The 23,689-nt window shown below is 38.9% G+C and overlaps 1 protein-coding gene across 1 annotated transcript; it reads right to left on the reverse strand.

The window, feature by feature from the left end:
- Window positions 1–1,288: 1,288 nt before the first annotated feature.
- LOC121369736 lies at window positions 1,289–10,241 on the reverse strand. Its single transcript, XM_041494793.1, has 4 exons — window positions 10,089–10,241; window positions 4,535–4,643; window positions 3,927–4,049; window positions 1,289–1,542 (listed from the first exon to the last, which is right to left on the reverse strand). Exons 1-4 carry the CDS (start codon window positions 10,239–10,241, stop codon window positions 1,289–1,291), a joined length of 639 nt encoding a protein of 212 aa, XP_041350727.1.
- Window positions 10,242–23,689: the final 13,448 nt, after the last annotated feature.

Consider the following 23,689-nt stretch of genomic DNA (forward strand, 5'->3'; position numbering starts at 1 on the left):
TGAAATCAAACATTACTTATATATTATTGTTTAAATTATCTATTTCCGCACAACCAAAGTGTTTCTGGTCATTTTTCATATTTTTAAAAACGCACATGCGTCTGAGAAGTAACGGTTATGGAGTCAAGTTCTGGTTTATTTTTATCGGGATATGCCTGTTTCAACGACAGAGACTGTTTATTGTTTCACTCTGGTGTAACTTTATCCAAATGTGTTACAGGTTTGTAGATTAAAGCTGTATCCTAACCGGCCGCGAGCGACGCGAGCAATTATATTAGAAATCATTGATTTCAATTGCCGTATCCTAACCGCACGCGTGCGACGCGACATATAGATCTGTCACGTCGCGCGAGTGCAGTTAGGATGCGGCAATGGAAATCAGTGATTTCTAATATAATCGCTCGCATCGCTCGCATCGCTCGCATCGCTCGCGGCCGGTTAGGATACAGTTTAACCAAACTTAGTGTCCATTTTTACGTGTTGAAACTGCTACCTTGCCCTCTTCACATACACGGATTTTTCTTACGAGTCCTTACGGATCGCACAAATTCACGGATCCTTACGATTTGGCCACTTTTACAACCGATTTAAGAGTTGTTACGAGTTATTACGAGCTATTTACGGTTTATTACGATTATTACGAGTTATTACGATCTATTTTTAAAATTCGGTATTTGTTACGAGTTGTCACGGATAACTACGAGCAACTTACGGGCATTTTACGAGCTTTTTACGGATTGTTACGAGTATATTACGGAATGTTACTATTCATCGAAGCTTTTACGTGTAGTACGACCTGTTTACGTGTTGTTACGAATGTTACGAGTTAGTTACGAGTATTTACGTCCTTACGATTTTTTGCCAAAAAATATATAAATCCTGCAAATCTCAATGCATCATTCGACAACTGACGCGAGAGACAATTATGGCATATGAAGAAACATTTGCATTTATATCAACAATTTCTACAATTGCTCCTTCAACTAGCCCAGAGGGAAGAGGACGAGGCCCAGCAGCTACCAACCGTAACAAATCGTACCAAATTTTTTTACGAGTCATTTACGGATTCTTGCGAGCAGGTTACGGATGGTTACGTGTTGTTGCGAGCGGTTTACGATACTTACGGATTTTACGAGTTATCTACGGAAAAAATCAATCCGTGGACAATCGTAAGAAGATTTTTGACATGTCGCTCTCCTTTCACGGATCCTTAAGGGTGTCTGCGAGTACGAGTTGTGACGAATTATTTACGGATACCAGCGAGTTATTTACGGATGCTTGCGATTGACTACGAGTTGGCGATCCGTAAGGACTCGTAAGAAATATCTATGTTAAAATTGAAAGTGCCAACCTTGCTCATTATTTGAACTGGAGCCGGAAATTTCTGGGACTGCTTGATCTCATCAAAGTTCATGATAGTATCCATGACCATCACCCCTGCTACCTTTGGGGTGCTGCTCCAGAAGTTCGGCACCCAGGTATGTACGAAATGTTCACTGCCACAGCTTAAGTTTGCACACGCGACATTTGAAACTTGTGTCACTGAAACGGAAAAATAAGTCATTTCATTTCAACTTATTTTCAGGCTTATATTCAATTACGGTTCAAACCACGCTGTCCTGGGCACACGCCTCAGCTATCTGGGCCGTCTGTCCAGGAGAGTGGGTTAGTTGTTAGTGGTTAGATAAACAATTAACATATCTGAATCTCAGCTGATTAGTCCAGGTAGTTATATTCAATTTTCATATGTTCCCATGACCTACGTGAATCAGAAATCCATTGGTAGCATTTTTTTCTGACCACTATCATGTTAGCCATCTTGAAATTCAAAATGGCCACCATTTTCATATATTTTCTTTATATATCTCCACTCCCATTTAACATAGAAACATATTTTTAGGGTCTATTAAAACGTTTTATGTCAGTGAATTCAAAAATATATTTTTATTATTCATCTGATCATGGCAACCATCTTGAAATTCAAAATGGAGGTCATTTCAATATATTTTTTGTCCATCTTTACTCTTAACACAGAACAATAATTTTGGTCTCAGTTTACATTTATGTGCTCAGTTGATTATTTTGTAAAAAATAGAAAATTGTTGTCTGATCTTTGCAGCTATCTTGAAATTCAAAATGGCTACCATTTTAATATATTTGTCAAATATCTCAACTCCCGGTTAACGTGGATGCACAGTTGTTTTTGTCCATGTACATTTCTGTAGTTGATGAATTGGTTGGATTCATTTATATAGTCATTCAATCATGGCAACCATCTTGAAATTCAAAATGGCCAGCATTTAAAATATATTTGTCATATATCTCGACTCCAGGTTAATGTAGAAGCACAATTGTTTTTTGTCTATGTACGTTTCTGTAGTCCGTCAGTTGGTTGGTTTCATTTTTATAGTCATTCAATCATGTTAACTATTTTGAAATTCAAAATGGCCACCATTTTAATATACTATTATGTTTCTTATATCTAAACTAAACATTTGACATAGAAGCACAAATGTGTTGTCTATGTACATTTCAGTAGTTACTTAATCTAATTGTTTAGATTTATAGCTATCCAGTTATGGCAAACATCTTAAACTTTAAAATGGCAGCCATATGACAATTTAAAATGGTCATCAATTTAATCATTTGACAAAATAATGTTTCCCTTAGTCCACATACAAATGCAATTTTGTGTTCCTAAATATATTTTTAGGTGAAATAATTAAAATGTGGCAATACCTATTACTTTTATGTTTTATATTTTAAACTAATGAAATAAAGTAACCTACCTATTTTAAATTATAATTCATAATGGGATATTAGACATCTACTTTGTCTGTAATAGAATACATACTGCAGCAGTCCTCATCAGCTTCATCTATGCAGCACTTTGTACATTGAAGGTTGTGTCGCTTACACTAAAGGTACATCTACCTGGACCCTTACTGACACCACAGTTACATCTGATCAGTTCTATCACAGATTCTGGTGCAGCTTGCAACTCCAACAGCACAGACACAAATATAATAAACCCTTTGACCCCAACACAATCTGCATGGATCGAGAATATCTGGATGTAGCATGGACTTCTGAGCTCAGTTATTTGCTTGGATATGTGCTCGTTGAGTATGATGTTTCCATGACTCAGAGATATGTGGCAGGGTTTGCACTTTTATATTTGGTGATGGCTTCTTGAATTTCTTTCACCTCAAGAGTAACTGCATCCGTTTCACTGACCTCTTTGTATTGTTCATCACCGATTCCAAGCTGGCATCAGTGTTATCTGTGGAGCTTTTGTGAATACACTAAATTCTTTTTATTAATATCCACCATCACCAATATGTCCTTTTGAGTCGCAGTCTTTAGACACAGTTCATTATAAAATGGTTGCAGGTTGACTGGTTGTGATTTATATATACGTATTTGTGTATTGAGGCCTACCATGTAACCATCTCGTGATGAGAACCCAATAGTCTGTGTTTTTTTATGCAGAAATCCACCTCATTACCTGGCCCGATTACTTCATGAGTATGAGAAATCATGAGCATGTCTGCTTCTTTCTGTGTACTGTACTGACTGTGTATTTTGGTACATTTCAGAGAACATCCTTTATTGTGTCTGTATAACTTTATCTTTATCCTTTGTATATCTACTCGATGTCATTGATAAGAGTAACCTCCTGAACATACAAGTTATTCCCACTACCTGGGCCAATAGTTCTGAAGCTAACTAACACTACGATATCATAAAACCGACGTAGGCTTTGGAGCATGTCACTGTCATGTCGTGGCCTTTGATAGTTTTATGATAATTAGTTGTTGTTCTTTGAATTTTAATACGCATTGTACCTTAACACCTCACTATTACTATTTCGTCAAAATTATTTGGGGGTGGGGGGTATTTTCTTTGTTTTACTGTATATTTACCTTGTTCCCACTCTTCAAAGTCGAAGGCTACGAACATGACTGTGCTTTTTCGGTGCGGCCGACTCGCTACTTGTTTTGCTGCCTGCAACATCGCGACAACGGCAGCACCATTGTCGTCAACCCCTGAAAGATATAGAAAGGAAAATATGATTGGTAACCAATATTGGGAGATGAATCCAGTAAAAAGTTTATTTTGTTTAATGACACCACTAGAGCATATTGATCTATTAATCACCTGCTATTATTGGATGTCAAACATATGGTCATTTTGACATATAATAGTCTTATAGAGGAAACCCGCTATATTGTTTCATTAATAGCATGGGATCTTTCATATGCACCATCCCACAGACAGGATAGCACATACAACGGCCTTTGATATACCAGTCGTGGTGCACTGGCTGGCCCACCGACGGGGATCGATCCCAGACCGACCGCGCATCAAGCGAGCGTTTTACCACTGGGCTAAGTGTTCGATTGTTTACGTTCTCCAAAAACCAAATAAGCTATAGATTAGACGAAACAATACTGTAAACTATTCTATATAAGGTATTCAAGATATTGTCATTTTAATATACATTAAACCAGACCAATATGCACTATCTTACCTGGAGTGTTTCTCATCGTGTCGTAATGCGCAGCAACGCCCACAATAACATCATTTGGCGTGTTGAAGTTTGTACCTTTCAAAATGCCAATGACGTTTACGCCATTTACCTGGAAAATTTCAAAATCAATAATTGATTTAATTCATGTGGAAACAAATAACGTAAGAACTATGGTAAAATGCTTCAATCTCATAGATTATTTTCCTTTAGATTGTTAGATATAGTACCAATTATTAGTGTATAGGGCTTCTGGATTATGGTAGCCCCACTTCCGTCGCTAGTGATATTCAATGTTGGGCTAGTAAATAACTACTATTGCCATGCCCGACGGCTAGTAAAAAAATGATTTCGTAAATATGAACATCCTGCCCACCCCCCCCCCCCCCCCCCCCCCCCCCCCCCCCCCCCCCCGCATGTTAGAGTTTTTAAGCTTTATCTCCCCCTTTAGGTGACATATCGGATTATTACTATTATTTAGTAAAGTAGGGCTAGTGAATTTTTAATCGTGGCTAATAAATGTTTAAAATCACTGATCACATGGCTAGTTGATTTTATAAAAAATTCTAGAAGCCCTGAAAGTGTATCGTTTTATACATTGTCAAGAAGGAAATTCCATGTTATTGGATTTATAACCATGCGGGTGTCAGTGAAGGAAATTCCATGTTATTGGATTTATAACCATGTGGGTGTCAGTGAAGGAAATTCCATGTTATGGGATTTATAACCATGTGGGTGTCAGTGAAGGAAATTCCATGTTATTGGATTTATAACCATGTGGGTGTCAGTGAAGGAAATTCCATGTTATGGGATTTATAACCATGTGGGTGTCAGTGAAGGAAATTCCATGTTATTGGATTTATAACCATGTGGGTGTCAGTGAAGGAAATTCCATGTTATTGGATTTATAACCATGTGGGTGTCAGTGAAATGGAAATGTGAGTATGATATTAAAAATGTTTACATCTCTTTGAATTGTGTTTTATTATTTTACTGAGTTTTTATAATAGTATGAATCATCCTTTTTTAATGGGGGCGGGACGTAGCCCAGTGGTAAAGCGCTCGCTTGATGCGCGGTCGGTCTGGGATCGATCTCCGTCAGTGGGCCCACTGGGCTATTTATCGCTCCATCCAGTGCACCACGACTGGTACATCAAAGGCCGTGGTATGTGCTATCCTGTCTGTGGGATGGTGCATATAAAAGATTCCTTGCTGCTAATCGAAAAGAGTAGCCCATAAAGTGGCGACAGCGGGTTTCCTCTCAATATCTGTGTGGTCCTTAACTATATGTCCGACGCCGATATAACCGTAAATAAAATGTGTTGAGTGCGTCGTTAAATGAAACATTTCCTTCCTTTCCTTCCTTCCATTTTGAACACACTGAACGTACCTTCGTTTGATACCCAGTAACCGGTGTATCTGTCGTGCTGAGATTTTATTAAACATCCATTTATCCACAGCCCATCCATCCATCCATCCATCCATCCATCCATCCATCCATCCATCCATCCATCCATCCATTCATCCATCCATCCATCCATCCATTCATTCCATCCATCCATCCATCCATCCATTCATCCATCATCCATTCATCCATCCATCCATCCATCCATCCATCCATCCATCCATCCATCCATCCATCCATCCATCCATTCCATCCATTCATCCATTCATCCATCCATTCATCCATCCATCGATCCATCCATCCATCCATTCATCCATCCATCCATTCATCCATCCATCCATCCATCCATCCATCCATTCATTCATTCATTCATCCATCCATCCATCCATCCATTCATTCATCCATCCATCCATCCATTCATTCATCAATCCATTCATTCAGTCAGTCATTACTTCATCCATATATTCATTTCAAAACAAATCGTATTAGAAGGAAGGAAATGTTTTATTTAACGACGCACTCAACACATTTTTATTTACGGTTAAATTGCGTCAGACGTATGGTTAAGGACCACACAGATATTGAGAGAGGAAACCCGCTGTCGCCATATCATGGGCTACTCTTTCCGATTAGCAGCAAGGGATCTTTTATATGCACTATCCCACAGACAGGGTAGCACATACTACTGCCTTTGACATACCATTCGTGGTGCACTGGCTAGAGCCAGAAATAACCTAATGGGAAATCGTATTAGAATGCATATAATTAAACAAACGATAAATGTGGAAGTCGTTTAAGAAGACGTTTCTTTTGATTATCGACACCACTAGAGCACATTGATTTATTGGATGTCAAACATCCTCAGAGAGGATACACGCTACATTTTTTCCATTAGTAGCAAGGGATCGTTTATATGCACCATCTCACAGACAGAATAGCACATGCTACGGGCTTTGATATAGCAGTCGTGGTGCACTGGCTAAGTCGTTTAACAGTGCACTATCAAGATGTATTGGTTCGCCAACCCACAGAGCAGTGCCATATGACGTAACACTGACCAATCGGAAATTGTATGTAATAGGCATGATGTAATAAATAGAAAACTTTTCAACATCCGTTTGGTATCAAGGTTCCAAAGTACCAAATCAGTTCATATTGCCGATAATGTTTACTAAAACAAACCCACCCTCATATAGGCAGCGTATCAACACACCCAGGATGTATACCAATAAAAAGTATGGGACCTATCGTTTAATCTATCTGCAAGAAAATACTACCTATACATACCATTTTATTGATTTGATTAATATCTGAACCCTCATTTTTGCTGAAAATCGCAGTTCCATATTTGGGGGTACCTGCACTGCTATCAACCTCTTGTAGATATTGCATAACAAATGCATAACAAATAAACGAGTATTTATTTATTGGCAATACTATGTACTATCCTGTCTGTCCTGTCTGTGGGAGAGCGGATATTTAAGATCCCTTGCTGCTAATCGAAAAGATGATCCAATACCACGATCTATGTGGTCCTTAACCACATGTCCGACACCATAATAATTGTGATTAAAACGTGTTGAGCGTCGTTAAATGTATTTCATTTTATTTCAACTTATGTTCGTGCTTATATCCAATTAAGGTCCAAACACGCTGTCCTGGGCACACACCTTAGCTATCTGGGCTGTCTGTCCAGGACAGTGGATTAGTTGTTAGTAGTTAGTGAGAGAGAAGAGGGTGTAGTGGTCTTACACCTACCAACATGCTCTATGGCTTAACCACGACAACACCGAGGCCGATGTTAAATGTAACATTTCATTCTCTCTTTCTTTGCGGGATCTAGCTCCGTCGGTAGATCTCTCACCTGAGGTGCCTGCGTCGTAGGATCGTACCGCCTTAAAGGGAAGGTCAACTCAAACAAGAGCCGTGTGAGTTGGGAAGATGCATACCCGGACCACCAACACATACTGACATTTTAACAAATGAAAAACGCGTAATTTTAGAGTTAATAAAAAAACCATGATGATTCCTGCTAACTGGGAGCAGCCATTTTGTTTCGTTTTTGTGACGTCCGGTGGTATAGCTTGGGACGAAGTGACGTCAGCTCCGTCCATCTCCTCTATGCACAGTGTAAAAAAACGCTCTAATTTACGACAAGGCGCTTCGCTTTCATCAACCTGACTTGTAAAACAACATAAATGACTTGATAGTATAATCAACTATTTAACTAAATATATTTCAATTTGTATCAATAGAATGAAATGGTGTTATAGTATTTTCTTTTTTTTTAAAAATCCAAAGAAAAAATGCATATTATTAGGCCTATTGGTAGGGTACGTTTCTTTGGGACTACGTAATTGGTCAGTTTTGTGATTTTAGATGAGAAAGTCTACTTAATCAAGGGTTTTACAGAATTACTTACAGTAATAAAGCAGGACGACTGATAATGTCTATTATGATTTGAGGGGTGTTCCGTGCGGTTATCACACAAACCCCTGTGATCTTAATAAAAGAGGCACGCCTTTTTAGTGTGTCTAGACAGTGTCTGGGGACCGTCTAAATATACACCTGCCAATCAGGAACCACAGGTACAGGCCACGGAAAGAAAAGACCAATTAACCAAGAAAACACTCCGATTATTGTTTCAGTACGTGGGTTAATTTATGTACAAAACATAATACCGTTCTTTCAATACTTTGACAATGGTGGTTTATTTTGTATTGAAAAATAATATATAATTGTTGCTGGCTTACTGGGATGGCTATTATTACAGAACATTGCGATGCATCCGCAAAAAGCAGGTATGTTTTGTATTTTCAGTTCGAAGACTAATTCCTGACGTGACACGTTAGGTATTACGTAACCACCAGCTCGCCACTGGAATGGTACAAAATGGCTGCGCCCGTTATGTATAATAGCCGTCACATTTAACCGTTTTATTAATTAACTATAAGATTATACTTGTTGATATTAAGCAATAATGTGCATTATATATCGTTGAATATGCATACCAGACCAAATGCCTTAATTGTCCATTCCTTTAAGCTGGCCGCACACTGCCATTGCTTGGCTAAGGCTTTTGATCGGCGCCACGAATCGCAGAGCCGCAAGCCTTGGTGTGCGGATAACGCCGTAGCCATGTCGCAGTGATTTCATGCCGGCGGTCCTTGACGCAATAATGACCGTAGAAATCAAAATAATTTGATATTTGCCGGCGTCGTTTGTAAATGACGCCGGCGAATAAAGCGCCGGTCAAAAACCGTAGACCGCAAGGGTAGTGTGCGGCCAGCTTTAGAGGACTCATTCGTTGATTGGAGTTTTTTTCGTCCCAAACAGTGCACCATGACTGGTATATGTTCAAAAAGCTATCCTGTACAACGTTCGACGATAAGAACCGTGGATCTGTTATTGTAGATGAATAAATGAGGCGGGATCTAGCTCAGTCGGTAGAGAGCATGCTTGAGGTGTTTTGGTCGCAAGATCGTACTTCCGCGGTAGACTCATTATCTTATTGTGTTTTTTTACTCCTTCCAACCCGTGCGGCACTGTGCCCCACGACTGGTATATCAAAGTCTGTGATATGTGCTGCCCTGTCTGTGGGAAAGTACATATGAAAGATTTCTTTGCTGCTAATGGAAAAAATGTAGCTACGAGACAAAAATTACTAAATGTTTGTCATTCAATAGCCGGTGATATTAAATCAATGTGCTCTAGTGGTGTCGTTAACCAAAATAAAATTTAACTTTATCATAATTAGACGATCCATTCAACTGATTGGGGTTTTCTCGTTCCAACCCGTGCACCACAACTGGTCGAAGGCCGTGGTATGTGCTATCCTGTCTGTGGGGAAGTGATCTAAAATCCTTGCTGCCAATGGAAAAATGTAGCAGGTTTCCTCTGATGACTACGGGTCAGAATTACCAAACATTTTACATCCAATAGCCGATGATTGATTAATCAATGTGCTCTAGTAGTGTCGTTAAACAAAACAAACTTTAACTAATGTAAACAAATGTAGCGGGTTTCCTCCGATGAGTACGCGTCAAAATTACCAAATGTTTGACATCCAGTAGCCGATGATTAATTCAATGTGCTCTAGTGGTGTCGTTAAACAAAACAAAACTCATCAGACGTCGACTGGAGTTCACTTACTGTAGGTAGTCGTGTAGGGAACACATCGACGTGAGTTTCCAAGCCGTATTCTCGAAACTGGTCTCTAATGAACTGCATCGCTTGTCTCTTGTACTGGGGGTTAGTTACGTGGTGTCTTGGATGAGAGAAGTGTGAGCGAAGAGTGGTTTTCATCCACGTTTGGTCGATTTCACCTTGAACTACCAAGACAACTGAAACAGTAGGTAATATCTTTGATAGATAAAAAAGAAACTTAATAAACTTACATAATAAAATCAATTGAACAGTAACAGTAATGTCTTAGACAACTATATAACAGGCCTTCATTATAGTGACTGTATAAATAAGGTTAAAATATGGCTTGTGACCCCCACCCCCACCCCCATCCCACTAAAGACTGTTCCCTCTACACCAGGAATTGTGCCACCACCACCACTTCAGATATCGTTCCTTCTGACATATATAAGCAAAATATATACAATACATATTTTGTTTATGTGTGTCCGTGGTTGTTTAATACCGGTCAGTTTGTCTTGTATTATTAAAAACGAAAAGATGATTTTTAGAGAATCGGGGTGTACCTTTAAGCCAGAGACATGCTTAATGTAGGTGGCCATTTGAACAGGTTTTGTGGTGTATATATATATGTATTATACACGGGCGTAGGAAGGTGCCAAAAATTGGGGGGGGGGGGGGGGGGTTGCACACACACACACACACACACATATATATATATATATATATATATATATATATATATATATATATATATATATATATATATATATATATATATATATAAATATATAACAAAAAACATCGCTGCTTCCACAAAGTGGGGTCACATGCCCCTTTGCCCCCGCTTCTTACTTCCTATGCATACGTGTGTGTGTGTGTGTGTGTGTGTGTGTCTCTGTGTGTGTGTGTGTATATGTATATGTATATGTATATGTATGTGTATGTATATGTATGTATATATATATATATATATATATATATATATATATATATATATATATATATACTGAACAAAAAAAGAAACTTCCGATTTGTACATATAGTATTTGTTGTGTTAAAGAATTCATTGTGCAATCAAATTATATAGGTAGTATTAGCCTTGAGCTATATTATCAGGATTCATGAATTTTATCGATTATTTTTGCACTGTTAATCGTCGACAACATGAAATTCAATTTGCACGTGCATGCATGGTTCGACATGTCCCGTGTAGTATTCGGTCAATTTGTTTTACTTGTCTTACTGACATTGTTGTCAAGTGAACGAAAACGCTTAAAAATTTGTAAAAAAAATAACGTTTTTTACATTGTAGCATTTTAAGTATGCCAAGAGTATGCTGGCATGTCGAAGACGTTGCAAGGCATGTTGGGAGTTCTAGTCGAGCGATACGAAATCTTCGCGTAAGATTTCGAACGACAGGAAGCACCAACGACTTGCCATGTCGTGGACGTCCGCGTGTTACAACGCGTAGTCAAGATCGCTATATCATGAACACACATTTGCGCAATCGATTCCAAACTGCCACTGCTACTGCTGCTAACACACCTGGGCTTCATAATAACCGAATCAGTGGGCAAACTGTTCTTAATCGTCTGCGGGAGAACGGTTTACATGCACGACGTCCTTACGTCGGATGCGTTTTAACGCAACGTCATCGTCTAAATCGTCTTAATTGGGCACGTGTACACACTCGTTGGATACGGCGACGCTGGAACAGCGTTCTTTTTTCGGATGAATCCAGATTTTCTTTACAACGTGGTGATGGCAGGGTGCGCGTCTACCGTAGGAGAAATGAACGCTATGCTGACTGTTGTGTTCTTGAACGAGATCGTTTCGGGATGGGGGTTGTGTCATGGTCTGGGCAGCCATTGCCCATGGTTATCGTTCACCACTAGTCGTCATTGATGGCAATTTAAATGCTCAACGTTACCGCGATGACATTCTCGCTCATCACGTCATTCCTCTGTTCCATAAGAACGCCAACATCTCGATTTTTCAGCATGATAATGCCACCTCTCATACAGCTAGAGACACTGTAAATTTTCTTAGGACAAATAACATTGATTTCATTGATGACTGGCCCGCTAAAAGTACTGATCTCAACCCCATCGAGCATGTCTGGGATAGTCTGGACAGACGATTGAGGCGTCGTCCCAACCCACCCGCCAACGTCAACGAAGTTCGTCAAGCGCTCATTCAGGAATAGAACAATATTCCACAGGCAGAAATCAACGCTTTAGTCAATTCTATGCGCCTGCGATGCACTGCAGTGGTCAATAAAAGAGGTGGTCATACCCGTTATTAAGTGGCGGTTTTTTTTAACCCCTACCACACTTGGTCAAAATTTCTCCCAGTTTCTGTTAACCTATGGCCATGATTTTTGCACCAAACGATGCATCATGGAACACACTTTAAACGCATATATAACAATTATTCCCCCGGTTTGTTTTCATCAAGTTATGTTCAAGCAAAGTTAGCGGAAGTTTCTTATTTTGTTCAGTATATAACAGTTTAATTCTTGGACTGTGATGTGTTGCGGGTGTGCGCGCACGCTCGCGAGAGCGTATGTATATAAGTGTATGCGTGTGTAAATGACTAAGATCAGTCTGTAACAATTACAGAAACGGTTAGTCGATTTTTTTATTGATCAATTCAGTCAGGCAATTTACAAATTGCCTTAAAATTTCAGTCATTTGTATAATAAATGGCCTGACTTTCCAGTCAATTTTTGAAATGACTAAAATATTAAGGCAATATGTATATTGCCCGAGTGAATCAGTTAATTTACAAATTGAAATTTTCAGTAAGTTTACAAACGGAAAATTTCAGTCATTTTACAAACTGATTGATTTTTCGATATTGACCACAACAATTATATGCACGTGTAATTTAGATTGTTATTCTAAACACGATTAAACTATTAGCTGTATTGAAAGATTTTCGGAATATGGAAGCTAAAAGAATGCGGACCACACTCCAAGGACATATATAAAATCATACCTGCATACATTAGCAAAATCTGACGAACTGGCAACTTTATTATTATATAGTTTGAATTCAGTTCACTGCTGTTATATTAAAACTAGCAAAACCGGTACCCGCCCCACTGTAGAGTAGAGGTAAATAAAGAAACCGAAAAGTACTTTGAACATTTAGAGAACAATGAAATGAACTTTGAAAGATTAGAAGCTAAAGTGAAAGTACATGGAATTCTGCACTGCATAATTATGTAGATATCAGTTATCTGCAGTCGGGACAATTGGAATTTGGGGTGGGTGGAATGCAAGGCAATGCAATAAAATGCAATATAATACCATACATGGCATACAATACAATACAATGCAATGCAATGCAATGCAATGCAACACAATACAATACAATCTTTATTGCAACCATTGTATGTTTACACTGGTTAAGAGGATAGATTGCCATTAAAAAAGAAAAGAGAGATTAGAGATTAACCGAGACGCGTGATAAACACAACTTATCGTAGCTCTGACAAAATCCGAATGTATTTTGCGCTAACAGCCTTTGAATATATAGGGCCGTAGCTAACGGGGGGGGGGGGGGGGGGAGGGTCAAGAATCCGGAAAAAAATATAGAACTTAAAGAAAATTCTCTTCTTAACCGTTTAAGGACTTTTAGACTATTAACTACTCAGTCCCCCCCCCCCCCCCCCCCAAAAAAAAACAAAAAAAAAACAACATATCCTAGCTACGGCCCTGATATAAGCTTTCCAGGTTGGATAGTTTGTTGCACGTAGTAATTTGCTAGACTGATAGACGTCGGTAAGAAATGTGTTGTTTGTATCGTCACTGAGGCGACTTTTGTATTTTAAAATGGCATTAGAGGCTATCTTATTTTTGCAAGCACAATTTGAAGAGAGTTTGTTTACCCTTACGTTAAGTTTACAAAATTCATTATGTACTTTTTCACACGGTTCCCTGTCGATTAGATCAATAGTGATTTATGTTATGATTGAAATTTGCTATTTGTTACGCTCCCCAAATTTTACATCCGTATAATAATATGGGTTTGACTAATATGGCAAATAGTTTATTATATACAGCAGGTGGAGGGTTGATTCCATTAAAAGACCTGGGGCGGGACATAGCCCAGTGGTACAGCGCTCGCTCGATGCGCGGTCGGTCTAGGATCGATCCCCGTCAGTGGGCCCATTTGGCTATTTTTCGCTCCAGCCAGTGCACCACGACTGGTATACCAAACGCCGTGGTATGTGCTATCCTGTCTATATGATGGTGCATATAAAAGATCCTTTGCTGCTAATTGGGGTGGGCTAATGATCAGGTTCGTTGTTAAGCATGGCACGAGATGTGTAGGGGGTCCGGGGGCATGCTGCCCCGGGGAAATGTTAAAAACTGGATGGATTTAAACGCCTTTTCTTGACATCTATTTTAAGCATTATCTTGCATAGTATTGTAACCCAGAATCCCCCCCCCCCCCTCCCTCCGGCATCTTGATAGCAAAATTAACCATTTTCAGACAGTGATCACTTCCTCTTTTGGAGTTTTATAGCCCTAAAATTATTATTTAGAAAAGTTCAAACCCGTTACTCTTATATCTCAATCACTAGATCGTTAATTTTAGCGTTGACCGGGGGCGTCAGAACGGGAAGGAAGACCCGAGAAAACGCCATAGAATCAACTTTGCTTCGTATATAAGTTTGATTATCATATATTTCATTGTAATTTGACATTGATAACATTTGTTAAATGCCACTATTCTAGGGACGGATCTGTTTAGGTAGGGCAGGTATAACCTACAAAAAACTATACAAAGGGGCACTTGTAAGCACTTGTAAATTAAAACATTAAAAGGCACTATTCTAGGGACGGATCGGTCTAGGTAGGGCAGTTATACATAAAAACGATACAAAAGAGCACTTGAAAATTATAACTTTAAAGGACATTATTCTGGGGAAGGCTGTCTATGTAGAGCAGTTATACATTAGAAAAACGATAGAATGAGGCATTTGTAAATTATAACTTTAACTGGAACTATTATATGGACGGCTCTGTCTAGGTAGGGCAGATATACATAAAAATGACAGAGCCAATTGTTCATTAGTAATTTTGAAAATCTATACAATTTCAAAACAAACACTATTAGGCTATCATTATGCAACTTTGAGGCGCCCATTACTCACGTTAGACAATGTGGAGAACCCCACTGAGACTCAGAAACAGAGGCACACATCTGCAAGCTTGCGCATACACGCACATTTTAACTTCATGCAGCTAAAAATGCTTACGTGCAAAAAGGGCACTTGAACATTTTGAGGGCCCCTGGTCCCCCCTCTGGATCCGCCTCTGACAACATGTAACAATTGTCGTCTGTAATTGTTTTTCTTCTTCACATTTGAAATATTTTTTCTTGCTTACATTTAAACACTTTTAGTTTAGTTTTTATCTAACAAATGCAATTGTGGTCGTTTAACTGAATTTTAGCAAAATCAAATTACTTCAGCCATTAAATGAGATATCGGTAACGAAGAGTACAAATCAAAATAATTATACTAGTCACAACAAGTTAAGAGCCAGTATCAAATTTTACCTTACTTTTTAGAAAATTAAAACAAAAAATCCGGGGCGGTCATAGGTAAAAAAAATAGGTTACAGACTTGAATAAAGCATTTCAGATTGCATGTATATGAGGTTTTTTACTTGCAGCCTGTTTGGTTGCCGGTAGAAAGCGTATGGCAAATGCATAAAAAATAATAATTTGCAATCCGACTTCGCATAACCCTGCCACAAAACGTAATCTGAACATTCTAGACTGTGGTCGAGCCCTGCAATGTCTTAATGACAGCATAGCCATGAGACAAGTAGCGAGATCCCTGCAAGTGAACCAATCCGTCATCTATTAACTGCAAGACTGTGTCCATACCACTGGCACAGCGAATGAGCTACTCTTCTTAGATGCAGTGTCCATTGTGCCCCGTAACTTATTGTGACTAGTATAGTATACAAAGCTGTATAAGTAGATGATGGCTAAATGAGATAAAATACATGATATCTATAGCTCAAAGTTTTTGGCTGTCCAATTTAGCTGCGACTAATTCTTTTCATATTTAGGACAGACGTAAACAAATTAATTTTAAGTTTACTTTTGTTTGTTTGTTGGGTTTATCTTTTTTCTTTTCTTTTTTTAAAGTTATTTTATTTTTGTTGTTGCTGCTGCTGCTGCTGCTGCTGTTGTTGTTGCTGTTGTTATTTGGTTTGTATTTTGTTGTTTTTTTGTTTCGTGTGTGTGTGTGTGTGTGTGTATGTATGTGTATGTGTATGTGTATGTAGGTATATATATATATATATATATAACTGTTTAATTCTTGGACTGTGATGTGTTGCGGGTGTGCGCGCACGCTCGCGAGAGCGTATGTTTATAAGTGTGTGCGTGTGTAAAGGACTAAGATCAGTCTGTAAAAATTACAGAAACGGTTAGTCGATATTTTTATTGATCAATTCAGTCAGGCAATTTACAAATTGCCTTAAAATTTCAGTCATTTGTATAATAAATGGCCTGACTTTCCAGTCAATTTTTGAAATGGCTAAAATATTAAGGCAATATGTATATTGCCCGAGTGAATCAGTTAATTTACAAATTGAAATTTTCAGTAAGTTTACAAACGGAAAATTTCAGTCATTTTACAAACTGATTGATTTTTCGATATTGACCACAACAATTATATGCACGTGTAATTTAGATTGTTATTCTAAACACGATTAAACTATTAGCTGTATTGAAAGATTTTCGGAATATGGAAGCTAAAAGAATGCGGACCACACTCCAAGGACATATATAAAATCATACCTGCATACATGAGCAAAATCTGACGAACTGGCAACTTCATTATTATATATTTTGAATTCAGTTCACTGCTGTTATATCAAAACTAGCAACTCCGGTACCCGCCCCACTGTAGAGTAGAGGTAAATAAAGAAACCGAAAAGTACTTTGAACATTTAGAGAACAATGAAATGAACTTTGAAAGATTAGAAGCTAAAGTGAAAGTACATGGAATTCTGCACTGCATAATTATGTAGATATCAGTTATCTGCAGTCGGGACAATTGGATTTGGGGTGGGTGGAATGCAAGGCAATGCAATACAATGCAATATAATACCAAACATGGCATACAATACAATACAATGCAATGCAATGCAATGCAATGCAATGCAATACAATCTTTATTGCAACCATTGTATGACAGATTGCCATTAAAAAAGAAAAGAGAGATTAGAGATTAACCGAGACGCGTGATAAACACAAGTTATCGTAGCTCTGACAAATTCCGAATGTATTTTGCGCTAACAGCCTTTGAATATATAGGGCCGTAGTTAGCGGGGGGGGGGGGGGGGGGGGGGGGGGTTCAAGAATCCAGAAAAAAATATAGAATTTAAAGAAAATTCTCTTCTTAACCGTTTAAGGAGTTTTAGACTACTCAGTCCACACACACACACACCCCACCCACACCACACACCAAAAAAAAAAAAAAAAAAAAAAAATCCTATCTACGGCCCTGATATAAGCTTTCCAGGTTGGATAGTTTGTTGCACGTAGTAATTTGCTAGACTGACAGACATCGGTAAGAAATGTGTTGTTTGTATCTTCACTGAGGCGACTTTTGTATTTTAAAATGGCATTATTAATATAAAAAATAAGAGGGTATCTAATTTTTGCAAGCACAATTTGAAGAGAGTTTGTTTACCCTTACGTTAAGTTTACAAAATTCATTATGTACTTTTTCACACGGTTCCCTGTCGATTAGATCAATAGTGATTTATGTTATGATTGAAATTTGCTATTTGTTACGCTCCCCAAATTTTACATCCGTATAATAATATGGGTTTGACTAATATGGCAAATAGTTTATTATATACAGCAGGTGGAGGGTTGATTCCATTAAAAGACCTGGGGCGGGACATAGCCCAGTGGTACAGCGCTCGCTCGATGCGCGGTCGGTCTAGGATCGATCCCCGTCAGTGGGCCCATTTGGCTATTTTTCGCTCCAGCCAGTGCACCACGACTGGTATACCAAACGCCGTGGTATGTGCTATCCTGTCTATATGAATGGTGCATATAAAAGATCCTTTGCTGCTAATCGAAAAGAGTAGCCCATGAAGTGACGACAGCGGGTTTCCTCCCTCAATATATGGTGGTCCTTAACCATATGTCCGACGCCATATAACCGTAAATAAAATGTGTTGAGTGCGTCGTTAAATAAAACATTTCCTTTCTTCCTTCCATTAAATGACCTATGCACCTTAAGGAGTGCTTTAATAGCTTCGTTATAAAGTGCTGTTCTCCTAGTAACCCGAGTACTCTGACGGTAAGAGAGCTAGACGGACATTAGGACAGTTAGGAACTCTCTTGCCGTCAGAGACCAATCTATATAAATTCTGCGCAAACGCTAACTTCCAAACTATAGTCAAAGATTTCCGCTCTAATACCACAATACCTTTACATCGATAATTTTAGAGCTCCCTGATAATAAGAAAAAATCACATAGTAATCAATAATACATACACTACAGGCCTGGTAGTTATGAAACTTTTAGAGTCTAGACTCGAGACTCTAATAAAGTCGGGGGGGGGGGGGGGGGGGGGGGGGGGGGGGGGGGGGGGGGGGGAGGGGGCGGGATGTAGCCCAGTGGTAAAGCGCTCGATCGATGCGCGGTCGGCCTGGGATCGATCCCCGTCGGTAGGCCCATTGGACTATTTCTAGTGCCAGCCAGTGCACCACGACTGGTATATCAAAGGCCGTGGTATGTACTACCCTGTCTGTGGGATGGTGCATAGAAAAGATCCATTGTTGCTAATCGAAAAGAGTAGCCCATAAAGTTGCGACAGCGGGTTTCCTCTCTTAATATATGTGTAGTTCTTTACCATATGTATGACGCCATATAAAATCGTAAATAAAATGTGTTGAGTGCCTCGTTGAATAAAACATTTCCTTCCTAATAGAGTTGGAGAAACTAATGTCATGACAACGCCGTACAAATTGTATGCGTGTGACGTCATTAGAGATTGACTCTTAAAGGTTTTATAAGCACGGGCCCAGGAAGAAACCCATTAGCAAATACGTATTTAACCGGGACATTATTGAAAGTGGACACTGAGATAAAATGGTATCTCCTCCCAAAGATACTAATCGTCAATAAAAGAGTCTTCTTGATCAACACCTGAAATATTAGCTTAAAAAAACAATGCCTTCTTTGCTTTGGCAGTTTTTGGTGTCACTTTTAATGTTGTAGGAATACAGTGTGTTGGGTGTAAATTAGTAACAGATATGTTCAGTTCATTGTCAGCGTATTCTCTAACATTAGGCAACAAACATGGGCGGATCCAGAACATATTTTTAGGGGGGTACCAAGAAAAAAGGGGCACATTGGCTCGTTAAAAGGGCATCTTAATAAAAGTTTTAATATCTGCAGTTAATATGAATGCGTTTGTGTATATATCACAGTATACGAACGGAAGTGTACACTAAATGACTAGCTGCGGTTTTCTGTAGCGCTAGCTGCGTTGATAAAGATTATTATATGAGCTTTGAGGCCCGTCGGAGCATTTTTTTTAAAGTGGGGTGGGCTAATGATCAGGGTCGTTGTTAAGCATGGCATGAGATGTGTAGGGGGTCCGGGGGCATGCTGCCCCGGGGAAATGTTAAAAACTGGATGGATTTAAACGCCTTTCCATGACATCTACTTTAAGCATTATTTTGCATAGTATTGTAACCCACGAAATGTCCCCCCCCCCCCCCCGGCATCTTGATAGCAAAATTAACTATTTTCAGACAGTGATCACTTCCTCTTTTGGAGTTTTATAGCCCTAAAATTATTATTTAGAAAAGTTCAAACCCGTTACTCTTATATCTCAATTACTAGATCGTTAATTTTAGCGTTGACCGGGGGCGTCAGAACGGGAAGGAAGACCCGAGAAAACGCCATAGAATCAACTTTGCTTCGTATATAAGTTTGATTATCATATATTTCATTGTAATTTGACATTGATAACATTTGTTAAATGCCACTATTCTAGGGACGGATCTGTTTAGGTAGGGCAGGTATAACCTACAAAAAACGATACAAAGGGGCACTTGTAAGCACTTGTAAATTAAAACATTAAAAGGCACTATTCTAGGGACGGATCGCCTAGGTAGGGCAGTTATACATAAAAACGATACAAAGGAGCACTTGAAAATTATAACTTTAAAGGACATTATTCTAGGGAAGGCTGTCTATGTAGAACAGTTATACATTAGAAAAACGATAGAATGAGGCATGTGTAAATTATATTTTTAACTGGAACTATTATATGGACGGCTCTGTCTAGGTAGGGCAGATATACATAAAAATGACAGAGCCAATTGTTCATTAGTAATTTTGAAAATCTATACAATTTCAAAACAAAAACTATTAGGCTATCATTATGCAACTTTGAGGCGCCCATTACTCGCGTTAGACAATGTGGAGAACCCCATTGAGACTCAGAAACACAAGCACACATCTGCAAGCTTGCGCATACACGCACATTTTAACTTCATGCAGCTAAAAATGCTTACGTGCAAAAAGGGCACTTGAACATTTTGAGGGCCCCTGGTCCCCCCTCTGGATCCACCTGTGACAACATGTAACGATTGTCGTCTGTAATTGTTTTTCTTCTTCACATTTGAAATATTTTTCTTGCTTACATTTAAACACTTTTAGTTTAGTTCTTATCTAACAAATGCAATTGTGGTCGTTTAACTGAATTTTAGCAAAATCAAATTACTTCAGCCTTTAAATGAGATATCGGTAACGAAGAGTACAAATCAAAATAATTATACTAGTCACAACAAGTTAAGAGCCAGTATCAAATTTTACCTTACTTTTTAGAAAATTAAAACAAAAAATCAGGGGCGGTCATAGGTAATAAAAACGTAGGTTACAGACTTGAATAAAGCATTTCAGATTGCATGTATATGAGGTTTTTACTCACAGCCTGTTTGGTTGCCGGTAGAAAGCGTATGGCAAATGCATAAAAATTATTTGCAATCCGACTTCGGATAACCCTGCCACCAAAACATAAACTGAACATTCTAGACTGTGGTCGAGCCCTGCAATGTCTTAATGACAGCATAGCCATGAGACAAGTAGAGAGATGCCTGCAAGTGAGCCATTCCGTCATCTATTAACTACAAGACTGTTTCCATACCACTGGCACAGCGAATGAGCTACTCTTCTTAGATGCAGTTTCCATTGTGACCCGTAACTTCTTGTGACTAGTATATTATACAAAGCTGTATAAGTAGATGATGGCTAAATGAGATAAAATACATGATAACTATAGCTCAAAGTTTTTGGCTGTCCAATTTAGCTGCGACTAATTCTTTTTATATTTAGGCCAGACGTAAACAAATTAATTTTAAGTTTACTTTTGTTTGTTTGTTGGGTTTTTCTTTTCTTTTTTTAAAGTTATTTTCTTTTTGTTGTTGTTGTATTTGTTGTTGTGGCTGCTGCTGTTGTTGTTGCTGTTGTTATTTGGTTTGTTGTTGTTTTGTTGGGGTTTTTTTGTGTGTGTGTGCCTGTTTGTTTATTTGTTTGGGTTTGTTCTGTTTGTTTGTGTGTTTGTTTGTTGTTGTTGTTGTTGTTGTTGTTTTTTTGGGGGGTTTTTATGCATGATTTGATGGCCCTATACGGATTGATATGAAAGATATGGCCCGGACAAGGATTTCCATTAATGTGCAGTAATTCTTGAAAAAAAAGAAAAAAAGGAGCGAAATCGACGAATTGCAGCGTATCAATCGACATAAATACTACCATCCCTCACCCTTATAGTGAATTAAAAAACAATTGTGGGTGAAGCTGCTCATTTCAGAGATAACGGTAACGTCTATGACTACCCGCACAAAATTTGAGTACTTTTTTTTTTTAAAGGTACCCCATATATGTTTCAAGCACACGGCTATATGACACAGTGGTACTAGATGAAATGTAATCGCATAAATTTTTTGCCCAAATGAAACTATTTGTTTTTACAACCAACACACTCTCATTTATCACCAGTCACAAGACTTGTGGTGTTAACTTCTCTATCAAAAGTTGGGTGCACCTCGAACATTGACCCAGCCGGAAGTTATTTGGTTTAGTGCTACCTATAATGACAGAACATAACTAATCGAAAGGCGACTTCACTTTTTTTTTAGAGGGCGGGACGTAGTCCAGTGGAAAAGCGCTCGCTTGATGCGCGGTCGGTTTCGGATCGATCCCTGTCGGTGGGCCCATTGTGCCATTTATCGTTCCAGTTAGTGTACCACAACTGGTATATCAAAGGCCGTGGTATGCGGTATCCTGAATGTGGGATGGTGCATATAAAAGATCCCTTGCTACTAACGGAAAAGTTAGCTGGTTTCGTCTCTAATACTATATGTCAAAATCACCACATGTTTGACACCCAATAGCCGATGATTAATAAATCAATGTGCTCTAGTGGTGTCGTTAAACAAAACATTTTTTTTTCCACTTTGTTTATAAGCGTACACATAGCTGCTTCACGTAAAATATATATCTGACGTGTAGTAACTTGGTCGGCTATTTTAAACTAAGCTTTAACTGCATAGATAATTTTCTACAGATTTACAACCATTTATGTTATAGATTTTATAACATATATCGAAAAACCAAATCCATATGTAGGAACCTATGTGCTAACTACTTTTTTTTAAATGTCTCTGTCTCTCTTGGTGACCAGATTTAAGATCATTTGCGAGTTATCGATGTGGAAGGAATACTATCGCAATCTATACTCGGCACTTCTGGTGTTCCCCGGTGTTCAGTTTTACGACCATTACTCTTCATGTCATATATGAATGACATTAACACAACAGTAAAATCCAAAATGCGTCTATTCCCCGATGCAGCTGATACACTTATTCTACAAAAGGACTAAAGTTCAAAACACACCGGAGCTGGGATCTGGACCTGAACCTGGAGCTGGAGCTGGGTCTGGAGCTGGAGCTGGGTCTGGGTCTGGGTCTGGGTCTGGGTCTGGGTCTGGGTCTGGGTCTGGGCCTGGGCATGGTTCTGAATCTGGATCTGGATCTGAATCTGTGTCTGGGCCTGGATCTGGATGTAGGTCTGGGCTTGGGCTGGGTCTGGATCTGAGTCTGGATCTAGATCTGGATCTGGGCTTGGGCTGGGTCTGGATCTGAGTCTGGGTCTGGGTCTGGGTCTGGGCCTGGGTCTGGGCCTGGGTCTGGGTCTGGCATTCGAATTACGGACAAATGGATATAAAGCTGGGTATATACCAAAGTCATAAACGAATGTAAAACGATTACTTGCCACTAAACATTCATTAGTCCATAGCTGGAATATTTGTTGACTGGTTTGTGTCTTTGTAATTAAGTATCATCACAAAAACATACACAAACATACAATCAGATAGATAAATATATAGAAAGAAAAAGAGAGGGAGGTATACACAATCATGCACATCCAGAAAGAGAGAGAGAGAGAGAGAGAGAGAGAGAGAGAGAGAGAGAGAGAGAGAGAGAGAGAGAGAGAGAGAGAGAGAGAGAGAGAGAGAGAGAGAGAGAGAGAGAGAGAG

This window comes from Gigantopelta aegis, chromosome 4 (assembly GCF_016097555.1).
Source record: "Gigantopelta aegis isolate Gae_Host chromosome 4, Gae_host_genome, whole genome shotgun sequence".
NCBI classification, from domain to species: Eukaryota; Metazoa; Mollusca; class Gastropoda; order Neomphalida; family Peltospiridae; genus Gigantopelta; species Gigantopelta aegis.

Excerpts from the sequence above, each read along its gene's own strand:
- LOC121369736 (XM_041494793.1), bottom strand. The coding sequence starts at position 10,241 with ATGAAAACCACTCTTCGCTCACACTTCTCTCATCCAAGACACCACGTA. Across the intron at positions 4,644-10,088 it reads TCCCTACACGACTACCTACA|GTAAATGGCGTAAACGTCAT; the intron begins GTAAGTGAACTC and ends GAAATTTTCCAG. Across the intron at positions 4,050-4,534 it reads CACGATGAGAAACACTCCAG|GGGTTGACGACAATGGTGCT; the intron begins GTAAGATAGTGC and ends TATATCTTTCAG.